Below are 18,554 nucleotides of genomic sequence, written 5' to 3' on the forward strand. Positions count from 1 at the left end.
CTATATGCAACAAGATATATATATATATATATATATATATATATATATATATATATATATATATATATATATATATATATATATATATATATATATATTATTTATATATATATACACACACCGTGTGTGTCTGTGTGTGTGAATCAAATATGACCCAGAACTATATTTTTTAAATTTATTAAAACAAGATACATAATACGAGTTACATATCATTTTCATTATACTTGCCTAATTCCTGAATCCATTTTTTAAGTAAATATAGTCCAGACATGTTCCCCTGTAATTATTACATATACTTACAGGTGAATGGTCTAAGAACATGCTGTTTTTGAGAAAAGCCTTGTTAAAATGGCTGTAGACATATTCCTCTTTTTATATGAGAGAATTAAAAAACTTAAATTCATTATTAAAAATGCATTCAGAAATCAGAACATGTTGAAAAAATCCATTAAACTTTACAGTTTTGTATCTTGTTTATCTTAAATTTTAAAAACCTGATCCTGATTGATTTGCCATAGTACAGTCATAGTGAGTTTAGCTTGCTAAGAATGTCTTATAAGGCAATTATTGTTTACTTAGTTATTATTTTCCTTAATATACGTTCTAATGATTTGTAAATATGGTTTAATAATTAACACATTCCGTAGAGGAATATTAAATTGCAAACCTTTATGAATTGACAGTCAATTAGAATTTATTGATTTTTTGCTAAAAATAACTACTTGTGAATTAAATGTTCTTATAATAGAATAGACGGCAATGTTTTGAATAGTAAATATTAAGTGTACTTGGTACAATGTCACATGAGTGCCCGAGTGTTAAGTAATATTACTAACATAGGTACTGAATCCGACTTTCAAATTAGATATATGTATTTAAAATACATCTATAAATACTATGTTACAATAGTCTGTTTCCATTTTTTTGTCCTTGTTCAAGAAAATCACCAACTAACGACTATGGCTACCTTTCAATGAACACAGGAAGCAGATCTAAACATTATTGCTTCAAATTTGTACCTTAAGAGTAATTTAACTACAATCTGAAAGTGTAAAAACATAGAGCAGGACATGCAAAATCACCAGAAAAGGTATTACCAGCAAATAAGTCAAAATGTTTAAGAATATTTTACACTATAAAACACACTAGTTATATTAGAAATATTCAAGTAGGTATCAGTGATGTAATAGAAACATCAACGTAAACCATAAATACCATGTACTTTCAAATTTTAACATTGGGAAAATAAAAGTGGTAAAAGAAATTGGTTAGGGAATAGCAAAATAATATATCTCTCATAGAATTTATTTACTGGTAAAACTGATGATGCATGCCCTAGAATAGAATTTGTTAGTGAGATATTAAATATGGATAAATACTAACAAAAATTATCTTAAGAATGTTTAGGCTTGACAAGCTATACAACAAATGGAGGGTTCAGAGGTCAATCACTGTAAGGTAAATTTTTTCCTTAATGGACTTAAGATACCATATTAACAATGTTTGAGTAATCAAAAAGTGTAAAGTGAGTTTACAACTGTGCCACTTGGTTTGATCATCATGAGCAGTTACAATGGACCATATTTTTTATACCTCGCTGATAATTAATTGATTAATTAATTCAAACAAATCCCAAAAAGAGACCCTATTTATGATTTGGAAGATAGGGTCATTTTATAGGGTCAGAAAAATGCTTTTTCTTCCAAGAAAAAGATAAAACAGATCTAAAAATAATTTGGTTGAGATACTACAGATATCTTCTAAATAAAATATACAGAAAGACCCCGCTTAATGTAGTGGATATATTTTAATAATTCCTGCGCTAAATGAAATAGGGGTCATCTCATGCAGCTTGTGTCGCGGATCAAGGTTGAAGTTCACTATGTATACCACAACTTTAAAAAGGATATTCCATAAAATTGAACTACAATTTGCACACATAATAAAATCACCCACATTTAAAAAAATAATGGTTGAATGAAAAATTTGTGTATCTTTACACATACTGCAATGATATCAAACACACTGCGAGACTGCATGCGAGTATCAAAATAACAAAATTGTGTGCAATTTCTAGGATACCAATACCATTTAAAAATTTAAGGAAATCGTAATGCTACACTTAATACTGAAATAGCATTAACCACGTCTTACTGTATATTTTAAATGTCACATATGTATTTATGTACTTTTAAAATATTTTTATAAAATCATTTTTAACGTCCATTTATTGTGCTTAAAATAATTATAAATAATTATTTATTTTCAGTCCCTCGTTACTTACACTGATTGACCAATTGCAGCCTTCATTTTTTTTAATAATTCAAGCTTGTTTGGTTGCATTCACATCAGATCAATCGCTGTGAGTGTGGTCAGAACCTTTGCCTTCATAGACATTCAACGGTTTCTTGCAAGACGGGCATTCCTTACTCCCAGTTACCCTTTTCACTAGTGACAAGTCTGCGTCGAGCGACGGCTTGGCTTTGGTGGGACCAAACTTGACAATAAAGAATGGGGCCACCACACAAAATACTTTACAGAGTAGAGGGCACAGCAGGCCTTGGTGGAAGCAGGAAGCCACACGGTACCACAGCCCTTCGAAGGGGTCCTTGAGAGCGGGACACAGCATATGGTTCAGGTTGACTTGCGACGGCTGAAAAGATACTACTATTCAATAAAGAACACCTAACTCCACACAGAGAAACAGTTTTAATAGCTTTAAAAAGAGCAAATTTAAACATTATTTTTTTAATCCTTTGCCACATTTAAATGACATATGAGGCAACATATTGAACCGAATTATTAGTGCGAATTGTTAATTCTATGATGGCGAGATGATTGATCATCTTGGGTCCGCGATTCTTGAATCAAGGAATGGAATATCTTTGGTAGGATGCAGATGATGTAAGTAAAGAAGCTCAGAGTAAAGGACGTTCCTGATATGTATGTATATGGGAAAAAAAATAGAGGAACAGTAAGGTACTATTAATTTAGTATTGAAGAACAGCGACTATAATCGGTTGCTTCTTATAAGTAATGGACACAGAGTTAATAAGAGTTGGATGCTTCTTTTTAACCTTAAATGTTTCTATATTATCTTATTAGTATTGTCACTTTTTACACATGAGTAAAATTGAATGTCTGTAGGTTTTTCTTGTATATTTTATTTACTTTAATGAATCAATGATTGTTATGAATAAATAATTTTAATTTGTAATCTCTAACTTCATAAACTTTTTTTGTTTTGTATGAAAAGCAAGTATTTTGACTAAACACAGATTATGCCCAAAAAACTTAAATATATGAAAATTTTGTCTATTTATTCGTCATGACACAGGTACACTTGTACACAAAACTGTAAGTCAATTACCAGTTAACTGATAACGGTATGTTAACTAACTACCAATGGCTTACTGTAATGCTCAAGTAAATAAAGTTACATATTATATAAATCTGTTTTGCTTTAAATTTTGAGTGCCGATATACTTACAATGGCAAAACCTTGAAGTATTATAAAGTGATACAAAAGGTTAACACTATAGCTGAATAATTCCCACTTGAAATCTGTCACCTTGGATAAATTATAGGCACCTAGAATAAATTACAAAGTTATTAATTATTAAAATAATTAGTGAAAATTAAAATTAATGAATAATAAGCAATCTGTATTTATACTGCACCTCCTAATCGAAGTAGGTAATAAGGTATCACTAGCATCATTCCGTGTTGAATCCAATACAGAGCGGCCTCTGCTCCAATCTGACAACAAAAAAAAACAAAAGGAATATTATATTTGTACCTCGAAGAAATACCATACACATGGAGCAAAACCTGGTTTTAACTCTCTCTACATCTTTATGATAACCATTCCACATTTTATTAATCATTGAATTATAAATATATAATAATACGTTAGGTTATAAATTAAATGTTTAGTTATTACTTTAAATAAAAGCTATGCTTTAACACAAGGGTAGAATATAAATTCTGTCTGTTTATGTATAAACTGTTGAAAAATTAAAGGAATCAGCTGATAAATAAATATCTCACGCTTTGATCAGCTATATAAACTGCCATCTTACTAGATAAAATAAATAATAATAATAAAAAAAGTAAAAGTGCATTTATTCATAAATTATATTTATAATTTTTTCCATTAAAGTTTTATTACAGATTTTTACTTTAATGATATTTTATGAAAATGGTGCTATACAAATGATCCAAAATCATTGTTGTTATTTTTCTAATTCTTACCCAACAATGCATATGGAACTGCATCGTATTGATGTAGTTTTATTTTGAATAACATGAGGGAAAAAACCTTTAGTCCTGGGCTTCAGATACCAGTTCAGGGCGATATTAAATAAATATTATGTAGTATGACAAATCTTTTTTTTACCACCCCTGGAAATCGATCCTGGGACCTCGAGCACAGTAGCTTAGTGAGCTAATACTACACAACAAAGGAAAAAAAATATTATCATCATATTAAGATCATATTGCACCCAAGGTTAAAAGTAGGAGCGTGAGGTTTGACCACCCTACCTTAGGGTTATTTTCAGGCATATTTTTGATAAAGAAGCAAAAAAAATACATTTTTTGTAACAAAATATTGTCAAATATGAAACCTGACAAAAATTTGTCAGTGTATCCGGTATGCATTTAATATTTTTGGAACAGATATCTTCTCTCGTGCGTATGTCATACGGGTTAGCGCGAAATGGTGAAGAAATACACCAAACAAGAAGACCCAAACTTGATTTCCAGGAGATTATCATTAATATTTAGTATATTCTAAGCACACTTGAGGTAGTATTTTACAAAAATGGCGCTATATAAATTATCCAAAATTATTGTTATCATCATTATTAGTTTTATAAAACTATTGTTACTTTGGGCTGCTACCTGACCTACAAGACTATTTTACCTTAATTTAATGCACAAGTAAGATAATTCTGCATTACTCTGATGTATTACCCGATGCACCATTGGATCCGGATGAGAGAATATAATAGGTTAGTTATTGTAATGGAGTTAAATAAAAACTGTTTGAGTATCTCTTACCGTTCTTGACTCAGTTTCAGGTAACAGCATGGCCAAAAGAGGGCCATTGAAATAGTTTATGTGAAAGCGAAACATTCCTGTTGCTAGCTTACTCGGTGGAGCTGCCAATAAAAATATCTAGAAAAATGTGATTCATATATTAGAACATTCAACCTGTAATTCAAATGTTATAGCAGAATAAATATAGTCATCCTGGACACTTATAATAATCTGTGACGAATTGCATTACTTTTTATGGTTAAAATTTACGTACACTGGTTTTAGACAATGTATTTATGTTTTTAAAATACACACCTGTATGGCAGTGGTAACATGGCAAGGATTTAAAAGATATATCACAGTTCTAGATGAAAATTTAAAGCCTATTTCCATTCCCCAAAACAATGTCATCATCACTAGAAGAATTCTTTTTCCAATCCGTTCCTTTCTTATGTGCGGTTGTACTTCAGGTATATCCAGTTTGGGAAAGGTGGTAATCTAAAATACATAGTAACCAAAATGTGACCAACAGAAAAAAAAACACGATTATTTCAATCAGTTATTATCTTCCAATCAAAACCAGAAATCGGGTAAATCAAATACAAATGATTCAATCAGTTACAATTAATCCACCATGACATAGATATTTAACTTGATAACAAAAATTTACTATTTGAAAGATAAAAAATATATTTAAAAAAACTTTGTAGTATTGAATTTACTGATTGAATATAAGTACTTATAAATTATTGATAAACTTATAAAATATGGGAAGCAATGAATCATAGGCTTAACAGGGCTTGACCTTTTCATTTTATCATGTAATTTTAAAAAGATAGCAATTGCTTTGCGACTCCATTATAAGAAATATCAATAACAATATAACAAGATTACATTTTTACAACTTTTTTCTTTTGTTTATATTGTAATTTAAATACGGAACGTGATCTGACAGTTTTTTTTAATCACTACGCTGAAATTATATGAGTATTTGTCTTAGTCATTCATCTACAATAGGTTTTTATTTTCACTATACTAATCTCAGAATCTATTTTTTTATATTTATTTTAGTTATATGTACATAAAAAAAACACTGTCTCAGGACAGGTAAAATGTAATACAACAACCGAAATGCACATTTGAATATTTATCACAACTAGAATAATATTATGTTTGAGTGCATACTTACGGCAACATAGAGACATATTGAAACAACTATAATGGTTTCAATTATTTGCTGTTTTCCTGTGATGTAATAAGCACATTCTGGTCCAAAATTACGAGGTACAGAACCATTAACCCCTCCAATAGCCCAGTGAAATATTTTTGAAGCCTTAAAAAATATTATACATTAAAAATTCTGAACAACTTAAGTCAAAAACTTCAGACATCAATAATCAAATGAAACATTACCTGCATTGTCAGATATGTGGCGATATAATCCAATTATGGTTTTACTATGCCGGGAGAAATTATGTCAATATGAATTATATGCCCTTTTACTGAGTCGTAGGCTCTAAAAACATGATATTTCAGTTATTCGTAAGGTAAATTGGAAAGAAATAAGGAATAGGAGAGAGATCTATCATTTTGCAAATTTTGACATATTAAAAATACAGTCTAAAAGCTGCAACTCAGATTCCAAAAATTTAATTCGAATCTGGAATAAAAGCTAAGGAATGTTAATATATTATTATCGATTTTAATAAATTGAGAGAAGAGTAAAATATTAGTTATCAGATAATAAAAAAGGAACTGGTGGGCATCGTATATTATAACTTATTATATGCACAACGGTTAAACGTATATGGAAATTTCACCTAAGAGGTCAAGTTATAAAAACTTCATTCTTTAAAATTGAATAAATTTAAAAACTGAATACTTTGACACCTGACACAAATCCCGACGACCAACTTTGATCAAAAGCATAGATAAAAATCTGCAAAAATCCATGACATGAAATTGATCCAGTAGTGATGGGTATTTGAGGAATAACAAATAAATATTTATTTCCGTAAATTTTCCGTAAAAATATTTCTCTAAATTTATTTTAATGGATATTTATTTTATCCATGGCTCATCAATTTGGATAACTGTTTCAATATTTATAAAAATATTGTTTTTTTTTAACAACAAGGCGAATATCTTTTTGAGTGTTAGGAAATACTACTCTCGTTCTCTTTGAAGGCGAATATCTTTTTGAGTGTTAGGAAATACTACTACTACTACTACCATCACGCCGTTTCCCCGCAAGGGTAGGCAGAGAGGATGGAACGCCACACTTTTCTGTCCTGACATACACTCCTCGCCTTCTTCACATCCATACATCTAGTCATACATGTCCCCCGATTACGCAGACTTTTGACGCCGCCAGATTTTAGGTTCTGATTGATCTGATCGTGCCAAGTCTTTTTCGGTCGTCCTCGTTCTGTTTTCCATCACACATTCGACACATATTTTCTTAGTCATTCTCTCGTCATCCATTCGCTCCACATGTCCATACCACCGTAAAGAACTCTTCCTAATCTTTTCAATTTTTCCTCGTTCAGCCTTACATTATTTTCTTATATATATATGTATGGATATTTGATGAATAATGTTTGGTTATTTACGAATTCATTCGGATAAAGTGACATCCAACTCTAAAATTATATTATGTTGATAACTTAAGTTGGTTATCAAAACAAAATGATGTTAGGTAGGATGCTGCCGGATTTGAAAAACTGATTGTAGTGATCAACTTGTGTAACAAGGTTATTAGTTGATAGCGAACATTGAATGCTCGCGAATATGAAATACTTTCAAAGTCAAATAAAAGTAAAAATTATTCAAACGGTCCACTTTCTCCCCTATATAACATCGTCTCACTTGGAAATTTGTAGCGCAGGTTATTAGCATTCCTGATTGTTCACTTGTGACTGTACTCAATGTAAAAAATAATTTGTTTATGGAGAATTTTATATTATCGTTGGACAAATTTGACAGCACCGGACGCTGCAAACGTAACCTCCAAATATATGTCATGTTGTAAATGTTACTGTTATTATAAATAAGTTATTGAGTTATAAATAACAAGTTTTATTTTTATTCCTTAAAATGTCTTTATCAAGTAAAGAGTTAAGTGATGAAGAATACATAATTATGAGGGCAAAGGAAGATTTGAAAACTGATCCATTTGCAGCAAAAGCCTGGATGCTAACTGCTAAAACGCTATTTCCGACTAATTTTAATGTGCTCTTTGAAGCTTATATGATGGAGAAAGCTGCCGGCCGATTACAAGAATGCGCAGATTGCTTTAGCGTGTTAATTAACTCTCCGCAAATTTCAAATCAACTTTGGCCAGAAATTGATGCCATAACAGCATCATTGAAGGGTCCAGAAAATGTATTTTTATCTCAGATGTTTCAAAGAATATCCCCGGAAGTGCAGCATAAAATATTATTGGCTAGTGCGGAACATAGTGAAGATACTATGGAACATTGTCGACTTCTCCTGTTACTATTAAAAAGGTTTCCGAGCGCTGTAGCTACCCACGGAGGGCGTTTAGTAGAAACACTGTTGAGTGCTGAAAAACATAGTTCAGAAAACTGCTACGCGAGATTACTGGTAGTAGAAACACTGCCTTTACTAGAAACACCCCAGTCACCTCGACTCCTGGTTCGACTTCTAGTGAGAGCGATCGACTTTTATAACACTTATCTGTACGAGGGAAAAGAAAATGACATAATAGAACCTTGGCAGAAGTTGTTTGATGTTTTGGAACTGACTGGAAAGCAGTTAGGATGGGACAGCTATCTAATTACTTACGCTAACAGTTTAAGTAAAGATAACTACTTCCAGAAACTGTTACCTCACCGGAGTGATGATGACTGCAGACAAGCTATGTATTGCGGAACAATCCACCTTCTTCGCGCGCTTCATGAACACAATGCTAACAGAGGTAACTTGATCCTGTTGGAAGCTTTCTCCGATCCTGATCTACCGCTGTCCAAGAGACGGAAAGGGGAAATAGAGATTACGGGAGCCGCATCTAACATATTTCTGGTCGCCGCCAACTGTTGGGAACTATTACATTCTAATGAAATTCTTAAAAGAGAATTTTTGAAGTTAGCAAACCAGCTGCAAGTAAAACCTTGGCAGGGTACATTCATGGAGGAAATAGCTTTATTTAAAGGCAGGTTCGAAGAAGCTCTACCACCACCGACAGACATCAATCTTGCCGCTAGCTTGACTCGAGCTTCGGTTACATATTGCCAGTCCCAATACTCTACCTGTCTCGAACACGTTTTATCCGCTTTCACCCAAATGCCAATTGTGGAAGGACAATTAGAACCGTGTCTGATTGTCGGGGGAACTCATAGGCATCTACACTTCCTTCCTCTCACAAAATCCGCCATCGTTCATTACTGTGCCAAGATTTTATTGCATTCCATTAAAGCAGTAGGAAGTATCAGTGACCTAGCTGCGGGAAATATGATTGTACTATTGCAGTTAGACTGGCCTCAAGAAGAGGCATTATTATTGCGACTTTTGGAGGCGATTCGGCAACGTGGCGTTTTTCATTACCCACTTTTCCAATCGTACATCATTAACATTGATATTCTTGAAGAATTGATGTATTTGTGGAGCGAAGAGGGTGGCAGTATTGTACTCGACATTCTTCCAAATGCTCAACAACATCTAGGACAAAGAAGAATAGGAACCCGAGGTGCAGACAAAGGTGTCAAAGAAGATATTAAACAAGCGATGAGAGCGCAAGTTGCCAGATGTAATGAGCCGATTATTAATCTCATAACTCAATTTATAACTCAAGAGCGAAATAGTTTACTTCAAAGCTTCTTATAGTTGACGGATGACTACGCAGATATAGGAAGTCAATGAATAAGAAATGTCTTTTTTTTATTCGTATATCTGTATATCTTATTTAATAATAACAACAAAAAAACAATAATATCGGAGCCAAAAAAGTTACAATGTTCAATGAATGTATATATGTACTTGTGAAAAGTTAATAAAGTAGCATAATCTATTTTAATAAGTAATGCATATTTGTAATGTAAAATAGTATAATATAATAAACTATTTTTAGGTACAAGGTGTTTGACATTCTTGTAACCCTGTGCTTAAAATAATAATAAAAACCAGCATTCGTGACAGAAGTATATCATTCACAAATGCTACCCATTTGAAATATCTTATTTAATATATTGTTTATTTTTACTAAATAAACATTGTTGTCTTTCCACTACAAAGTTTGTTACAATATTGAAACATGTTTAAATTATATCACTGTTTGAATACTTTCTAGACAACCGAATCAATCAGCATGATATATTTAATTTAAAAAAATTCACTTGTAAACAAACATTGTTTGAAAATAAGTCGCTAGCGGACCAAATAATAATTTTCACTGAGACTGGACCTAAAATTATTCTGCATACATATATGGATTTTTATCATAAATTACTTAAAATTTATGAATACATTATAAAAGTTTTTTTTTTTAAATTTATGCCACATTAATTTCATAAAAACACAATATAATACTTAATTTTTTATTGTACAATATATCAAAATATGTATTAGTGTAAATAATATGATTCGATGATCCTTAAGAGAATTCATACATTCCAATGGCCAGAAGTAGGTTTCTTCTCGTAAAATGTACGGATATAATGGGAGAACTCTTGGTGGCGTATGACCTCAACAGATACCTGTCTCCTATTTTAACATCTGGATTGTGGGACCCATTATTTTCTTCATTTGCCATTTCCTCATTTAGGAGGTTAAAGTCCCATAATTTTAGTGTACAGTCGAGGGAACCTGAGAAAAAATTATAGAAGCGGTTAGAACAATGTACGGGGTAAATAGGGTTTTATTTAGTCAAACAGTGTGGCCGTCATGCAGTACTACTATAATAATGTATTAAAATGGTGAATATTATGATTGCATAGCTCCAATTATTTAAAAATATGCAATCTGGTACATAACTATGTATTTCTAGCAGCCACATGTACAAGTGAGATTCTTGTATTTTTTTATGTATATGTTTAGACAGGTGTGCTTTGTAATAGAGCATAATGTATGAATATTTTATAGCCATAACTCTGGGCTGCCTTTTGGGATTTAATAAATTGTATAAGTATATTATAATTTTGTTTATTTTAACCCCAATTTGCTGGACTCCATATGCTCCACCTAGGGAGCAGATATGGTTTAATAATATATTATAAAAGATATTTTGCAAATGCTTTAAATAAATTTTTATACCGAAACTATTTACATTATACAGTCGAACTCGGTTACTACGAGCACGGTTATGGCGAGATCTCGGATATAACGAGGAAACATTCGTTGACGTTTTGGTTTCAGATTTTTCCAGACATTTATTCACGGTTATAACAAGCAACTTCTCGGCTATAGCGAGCCAAAAGAGATTGTCTTTTTTTTAACATTATAAATATTTGAATGTTTTAAAACATTTTCGACCTTAAGCAATAAAATCCGACCGGGCAATTAGACCGTTGCCGCCGGGATCGGATTACGTTTATGACTCTAAGTACTAACTTGGTGTTGTCACGGACAATAAAAAAATATATATTCACGCAAATGGGTTTAAACTGCATTTTGCAAATTGCAAGCTTTGTCATGTCTGTAAGGACCTACTTTATTGTAATAAATAACCTATTTTATAGTTTTTGAAAGTCATGCTTGTTTCGGGGATTTTTACGATAGTTTCCATATTTTGTATGTTCTATCCTTATTATGGACATTGTATAATAAACATTACGAGTTGGGGAATGTCCGATCAATTCTAGAGCAGGTCAGTAAAAACAGTTATCAACATATCTACAATACTCATTATTTGTGAAATAGATAGAACATGGAGCGAAAAATGTTGAAGTTTATAAAAAGTTTTCATCATTCTCAGTGTCAATATTGTATTTTTATCTGCATTTAAAAAGAACATCACGGACTCGAAAAAAATAGGAAGTGTGATCGTACGAATTTTGATGAAAACGTTACAATGGTTTTGTACTCAAGCAGCAAAGGATTTTCCAGTTTTTATAGGAAAACTAGATTGACAGAAAAATATGACATGTGTGCAACGGGTGAATTGTATGAATTTTGTTATTGCGACATATTGTGTTATGTGACCATTCCAGATAACATAATTCATGTGATAGGTATGTTTAAAAAAAAAACTTATTATCGGATATAACGAGTAAATTCAGTCGGTCCCTTCATCCTCGTTATAACTGAGTTCGACTGTATTTATTTAAAACAAAACCCTTTGCACAAAAAATATATCCACAATGATACATAATGTAACATCAGACGCTCTCGAATATTTTTATTTTTTGGTGCTCATGATCTCCAACTGTATCGTATGGCAGATTCTTACCTCTACACACCTCTACACCATCTACTACACCTCGTATTCACTAGACATTTTAGTTGACTTTATTATTTATTATTATATGGTTACTTATTGAATGTAATCTTTATAATATACTTCATTTGTATAATGAAGATGACATATTTTTATGTTGATCTACCATGTCATTTCATTACCTGAAGCCAGAATAGTTCCGTCTCTGCTGAATGCCAAGGCGTGAATAGGGGCAGAATGGCTGGCAAATTCGGCAACCAAATGTCCCTGTGAAATGTCCCAAATAAGGATTTGTCCTCCTCCACTCCCGGTAGCTATATATCTTCCACAACTTGAGAAAGATATAACATTGATGATAGACTGTAAAATGATATTTAAAGAATTAGTAAAGTCTTAAAATTTTATTAAATTTATTAAATATCAAAAGAGATGTTTTTTTAAAGAAGGGAATACAGAAGTATGAGCATTTCCAGGGCTAAGCTCCAAACTAAGTGATGACTTTATACACTGAAAAATTCACCATTCTGGCCATACATTATTTTGATTTTAAAACATCTATATTTAGTCCTTAACCGGATCCACGCGGCTCGCATAAGCGTATGTGTTTTAACAAGACATGCCCCATACGCGGCTGACATAAGCGTTTGTGTTTTCACTTTGCTCCAAGTTTCGAACCTCAGTTCAACTTGGAGGAATTTTTTCATGGTGTGGAACTTTGGATAAAATAATACGTCAATCCTCGGCCTTATGACATCTGTTGAAATATCTGACTAATAATTTGTAACATCACAAGGATAAATAAAACAACAGATCCCTGATTTTTCTTGCGGTCGGTAATTAGTCCGCGCCATAATCATGCCCTAAATCTGTCTCACTCTCGACGCTACGCATCGCCAGTGGGTAAGAGTGACACACGATGCGTGCTTTGATTTATTTATGTTACGATCTAATTTGTTTATATTACGATATATTTCAAGAATAATGTGACACACATGTATTATAGAGTACCAAAAAGGCACAATGAATCCTATTGAACGTTTTTGTTTAGGAAAATAAATCGTTTCATAACTAAATACATGATAAAAGTAATCATTTAAAAAACGGCGAAATACAGGCGCGCACGAGCGTCTCTTAGGAACAAAGTTAACGCGTTTAAAAGGTTAAAAAGGAATAAATCACAAAACAAGTTTGAAGCGTTTATTGCAATTGTGAAGTGAGCTGAAGCCTTTAGTTATGCGAAGCGAGATTCTCTAGCAAATTATCTAGCTTACTAGGAAATGCCAAAAAAATTGAGATCTTTGGGTGAATTTTTTTCAGGTCATGTGTATATTTTGCTGTAACAAAATGATTTTAAATAACTGACGTTTACAATATATTGTCAGAAAATGGTTGGTATTATAGACACTGAATTTTATAATTTAACAAATAATTAAATAAAACTAAAAGTCATAAGTCAGTTGAAAAGTGGTTTTTAATTATTTTAGTTCAATATTATTTTCCTACCTTATGTCCCGACATGATTCTCACTTGGTTTCCTGTCACACAGTCCCATAATCGAACCGTCCGATCACTTGAGCCAGTTGCAACGTAGTTAGAATTTGGATGAAATTGGACACACTAAAATAAAGAGGAAATAAGCTTTACGGATTGTTCAAGAATTTAAATAAAAATAGAGTTTTTTTTACAAACACATATTTCAGACATTTTCTCCCGTGTGTAAATATTATACTATTATAACAAATTATTCATAAATGCTTACATCCACGTTAGAGAGATGTCCCGCAAATATTCTCAGGGGTTGATGATGGTCGGTGGCCCAGAGACGTGCAGTCCTGTCATGTGAAGCTGTAGCGAAGTAATGTCCGTGTGGAGAGAATCTTATGTCCCAAACGGGATACATGTGTCCGCGGTAGCAAACCAAACACTTCCATGCATGCAACGACCACAGCCGAACTGTTCAACAACAAGAGATATGAGAAGAATCAATCATGGTCTACCAAAATATGAAAGACCTCGTTTTAATTTCAATAATAAAAAAATGAGATAAATAGATTTTCAAAATCTTGGATATAAAATGATTAAAAACGTAGATTTATGGTATTATTCAGGGGTTCCCAAAGTGTGCGCCGCGGCGTCCTGGAACCATTATAGAAATTAAAGACAGGCGCCGTGAGTCGATAGTCTATCATTATCCGAAACCACAAATATTATATATATATACATATATGTAGTCACTATATCTATTCCAAATAGCTTACTAATGTAGGGCGCCGTGACAAAATACTAAGCTTGTAAGTGCGCCGCGGGCTGAAAAAGATTGGGAGCCCCTGGTATAATTTAATCAAAAAAATTCAAACATAGTTACACAATTCTATTCATCATCAATATTTTTTTAAACAAAATAAAAATGCTTACTGGTAGTGTCCTCTGAACAGGATAAAAGGAGAGATTTGTACGGATCAAACGACACTCGATAAACAGGTCCCGAGTGACCAAGAAGTGATCTACTTGTCTCTCCCAACCTTTCGTCCATCATGCGAACCAGAACGTCCACTAAAAAGATGTATAGATAAATTAATAACCTATGTCACGTGTCCTTACATCGAAGAGTTATAAATTTTGGATGGTAGAATCCTTGTCTAGGTAGAGTATCTGGAAAGTCAGCTGTTAAATCAATATTTACAGAAAATGTTTGCTTGTTAGAGTATGTCAAAATTTTAACTGGTAATCTTGGTAGTTGACGATAAATAAATCACAGCATATTACATATATCGGTCCTGATGATGGATGCTGTAATGCGATCCCAAGTGTTGGCATGAAAGCCAAAATATTTTAAAACCACAGCTCATTTTATAAGAAAAACAAATATATCAAAAAATATACACATATTCTAAAATGGTAATGTTCATCTAATTTTCTCAGATAACACTCTTTTGGAATTTAAACAAGGAAACAAATATGGATGTGTTTTTTTAAGACATGTTGTCATATATCGCTCACTCCTTTCAAGAACGTCATAAATCAAAAATTGTCAATTTTCAGTTGTGCATGTTTTCGGAATGCCCAGAAAATGTAATATATCCCAGCAAAAGCGGCATATTTTTAACTTAATATTTACCCGCTATAGGGCAGAAAAAGTTGTTTTTGCATTTTGAAGAAAAGGTATTGTTTAATTATTTTCTTAAATTTACTAAATAATTTTTCAAATGGAGAAAAAACCTTCAGATTTTACCTAAAAAGATCTGTTGCACAGTAAAAATTTCAATTAGTAGCTTGATATTTATTTTTAATACATTTTATTATATTTTAAAATTTTAAAAACGTTCTCCTGAAAAATCAAGTTTTTTGATTTATGACATTCTTGAAAGAAGTAAGTGATATATAATAATATTTTTATTAAATGCACATATAATAATATTTTTAACTTACCAGCTTCCCTATCAATATCAGATAGCTTATCAACAGACTTCATAACTCGTAATTTATTTGGGGTAAGAGACCACACCTAGGGGAAAACACAAAAAATAAGTAAAATCCTTTGAATTTATCTACATCAATTTTATATACACATACGCATATAAGGCAGTAATGTACTTTTATGGATGAGTTACTGAAGCCGACTGCTAGAAGACTCGAGTCCTCAGATATGTCGGCACATGTCACATTATGTAAGGAGTTCAATAATGTGTAGCAGCAGATGGATGGTAAACAATCTGGACCAAGGGCAACCCTTTTCGATGCTTCTCGGAGAGCCCGGGATTTTTCAACTTTGTCGGTCTCTTTTCTGTTGACAAAAATTTAAATTGTTTAATAAATTATACATGAAAACGGTAACTTAATAAACAATAAGACTGAAGATGGGTATGCGTGAAAACTGAGGGATCTTTTTATACTTCATAAATTTAATTGAACTTTTTATCTTTATCCCACAAAATGCTGTTTGACTTGGTACAAAATAGTTCAGAATAACATTTTATGTATCAGAAATCAAACCCGGAATCACAAGAAAATTAGCCAAATATGCAAACCACTAGACTAGGGAAAATTAAAGAAGCAAATAATTTTTAGTCACTTTTCTAAAATGTGCAAGTAATTTGTACCGAAGTCAAATACATAAATACTTTTTACTAAGAAACATCTTTCTTTAATAAAAAAAACACATTATTTTAAATAGTCAAGAACAAAGTTCCCAGTACTCACAAATCTGGTAAAGGCATTCTATCAACTGGCGGTGCGTTGGGATCAGACTTAGTTTTCTTTGAAAAGAGGGGATCCTTTTTGCTTTTTTTCTTTTTTGGTTTGTCCGGAGTTTCTTCAGCTTCGTCATCTTCTTCGACGGGTACAGTGAGACTTTGAATATCAGGCTCTTTCAATAATCCATAGTATACTTTAGTACGATTATCTAAAAAAAGTTAATCCATTTTGTACATGTTGGCGGTCAAATGAATTATATACAAGGGTAAACAGACATTAGATTTAGCTAATAATTTGAACTCCTATACCATTGCATTAAAGTATTGTATTTCTGAAGACATCTTCTTAGATGAGAACAATTGGGATCAATCAATACCTCACAAATAGTATAAGTGAACCTTTTCGTACAAACAAAATTGGAATTGTAGTGACATTAGCGGACTTCTTCACATAGTTTCTCAATAGTCTTAAAAAAATGTTTTAAAAAAAAACACATTTCTAAGATGCAATTATTTTTTCTTTTTTTTTAAACAGAAATATTTGTGTTTTTATTATTTACAAAAATATTTCAATTTCATACTAAATCTGTGAGCCTAAGAGGCTCATTATAAGAAATAGGTACCAAATTGAGGTAGAGTGGGTTCGAACCGAGAAACTCTGATCTAAGAGTCCGCGACACTTACTACGGGACCACAACCCGACACCTGAATTTAGTTCTCAATAGATACTTCCCGGTTACGATAGGATAATAAAATAGTGAAACTAACATAGTAACTCACTTCTGTGCGGAAAAAAGTTGAGAAGAATCTCAATGACATTTTCATTAATTTGCTGTACCAAATACCGAAATATTATATATTTCAAATGAACATCACCAAACGTGTTTATCATTATCAACTGATTCTAAGACTATAATACATTTCCCTACATTGATGGATTAGATGTGATCCTGCCTTCATTTGTTATGCAAACAGCTTGTTAGCTGGAATAGACCCAGTCACTCACCATGTTTTGTGGCTTCTCCCATCAATCCGCCGGCTGTCGCAAGAATCTGTTTTCTATTCCTCGCTCCTCCTTCGTACAGTTCTAAGTGAAGTCGATTATTTACAATATTTGAAACAATCGAAGAATTCTTTTGTTCGTGTAAGTGTCTCTTAAGAAGGGAAGATATGTCGCGAGAAATTTGAATGACAAATTTATTGGAGCTAAAAACCAAAAGCATATTATTGAAATGAATAAAAAAGGAAATGCCGTCCTTTATGCATATGAAAGGCACAGGATAAAAATAAGGTTTATCAGAAGAACATGATATTTGATAAAATCACATTTGATATTTTAATTATTATTATTTATTTATTTTGGAAATGATGTTTTTTTTTTAAAAGCTATTAATTTTTGTTACCAGAATAATTTATGTGTTAATGTAACAATGAAAGATATTATACATATAAAAATTATGTATAACTTGACTTATTTGATATTTTAAATATTCAATGTATATAAACTGATTTTCTTAAGAATCACATTCACGTTACAAACTATCTCTTTGCCCTGTATAAGAAAACAATAATTAGTTGAATGATTTAGATAAATCGACTCACTTGAACGTTTCTGCAAGTTCATCTTTATTAATTTGATTTTTATTTGTGATTTGAGAGAATTTCTTTATATCATCTTGAAAAAATTCTTCCTGTTCGGGTCCAAATTGATCAAGCAAACTTTTTGCATGTTCCACGTGATTATTCATAATCAACTCCATGTACATGTGGATAAGTAGTGGGTAGAGAATTGTAGATAATTCATGCTAAAAAAATTATTTTTTTACCAATTTTCAAATGTGCAAATCATAATAATAATAATAATAAAACCCTTATCTGCACCCAAATGGTGCATAGGGCACTGCGTCATATAACGCAGTGTTATC

At 32.0% G+C, this 18,554-nt stretch overlaps 3 protein-coding genes across 3 annotated transcripts; 1 reads left to right on the forward strand and 2 right to left on the reverse strand.

Annotated features, from left to right (window-relative positions):
• Positions 1-701: 701 nt before the first annotated feature.
• Positions 702-6,964, reverse strand: LOC148302493 (transmembrane protein 164). Its single transcript, XM_088271531.1, has 8 exons — positions 6,864-6,964; positions 6,457-6,559; positions 6,233-6,376; positions 5,359-5,541; positions 5,065-5,181; positions 3,681-3,759; positions 3,491-3,591; positions 702-2,653 (listed from the first exon to the last, which is right to left on the reverse strand). Exons 2-8 carry the CDS (start codon positions 6,460-6,462, stop codon positions 2,354-2,356), a joined length of 930 nt encoding a protein of 309 aa, XP_088127657.1. The 5' UTR covers positions 6,463-6,559; positions 6,864-6,964; the 3' UTR covers positions 702-2,353.
• Positions 6,965-8,019: 1,055 nt separating this feature from the next.
• IntS10 (integrator complex subunit 10) lies at positions 8,020-10,197 on the forward strand. Its single transcript, XM_088271537.1, has one exon. It carries the CDS (start codon positions 8,140-8,142, stop codon positions 9,886-9,888), a length of 1,749 nt encoding a protein of 582 aa, XP_088127663.1. The 5' UTR covers positions 8,020-8,139; the 3' UTR covers positions 9,889-10,197.
• A 387-nt stretch (positions 10,198-10,584) lies between these two features.
• Taf5 (TATA-box binding protein associated factor 5) lies at positions 10,585-18,440 on the reverse strand. Its single transcript, XM_088271538.1, has 10 exons — positions 18,232-18,440; positions 17,636-17,835; positions 16,637-16,838; positions 16,031-16,220; positions 15,866-15,941; positions 14,852-14,989; positions 14,196-14,389; positions 13,940-14,053; positions 12,619-12,796; positions 10,585-10,866 (listed from the first exon to the last, which is right to left on the reverse strand). Exons 1-10 carry the CDS (start codon positions 18,393-18,395, stop codon positions 10,655-10,657), a joined length of 1,668 nt encoding a protein of 555 aa, XP_088127664.1. The 5' UTR covers positions 18,396-18,440; the 3' UTR covers positions 10,585-10,654.
• Positions 18,441-18,554: the final 114 nt, after the last annotated feature.

The sequence above is a fragment of the Brachycentrus maculatus genome, unplaced genomic scaffold (assembly GCF_059751285.1).
Source record: "Brachycentrus maculatus isolate JH-2025_06_01 unplaced genomic scaffold, ASM5975128v1 h1tg000445l, whole genome shotgun sequence".
Lineage (NCBI taxonomy): Eukaryota > Metazoa > Arthropoda > Insecta > Trichoptera > Brachycentridae > Brachycentrus > Brachycentrus maculatus.

Bases quoted from the DNA above. Each gene is read 5' to 3' on its own strand.
- LOC148302493 (XM_088271531.1), bottom strand. The intron at 5,182-5,358 runs GTGTGTATTTTA...ACATTTTTCTAG, and splicing joins ATGTTACCACTGCCATACAG to ATATTTTTATTGGCAGCTCC. The intron at 3,592-3,680 runs GTGCAGTATAAA...AATTTATTCTAG, and splicing joins TTACCTACTTCGATTAGGAG to GTGCCTATAATTTATCCAAG.
- IntS10 (XM_088271537.1), top strand. From the start codon at position 8,140: ATGTCTTTATCAAGTAAAGAGTTAAGTGATGAAGAATACATAATTATG.
- Taf5 (XM_088271538.1), bottom strand. From the start codon at position 18,395: ATGTACATGGAGTTGATTATGAATAATCACGTGGAACATGCAAAAAGT. The intron at 17,836-18,231 runs GTGAGTCGATTT...TTTGGTTTTTAG, and splicing joins GAACTTGCAGAAACGTTCAA to CTCCAATAAATTTGTCATTC. The intron at 14,054-14,195 runs GTAAGCATTTAT...TCTTTATTTTAG, and splicing joins GACATCTCTCTAACGTGGAT to TGTGTCCAATTTCATCCAAA.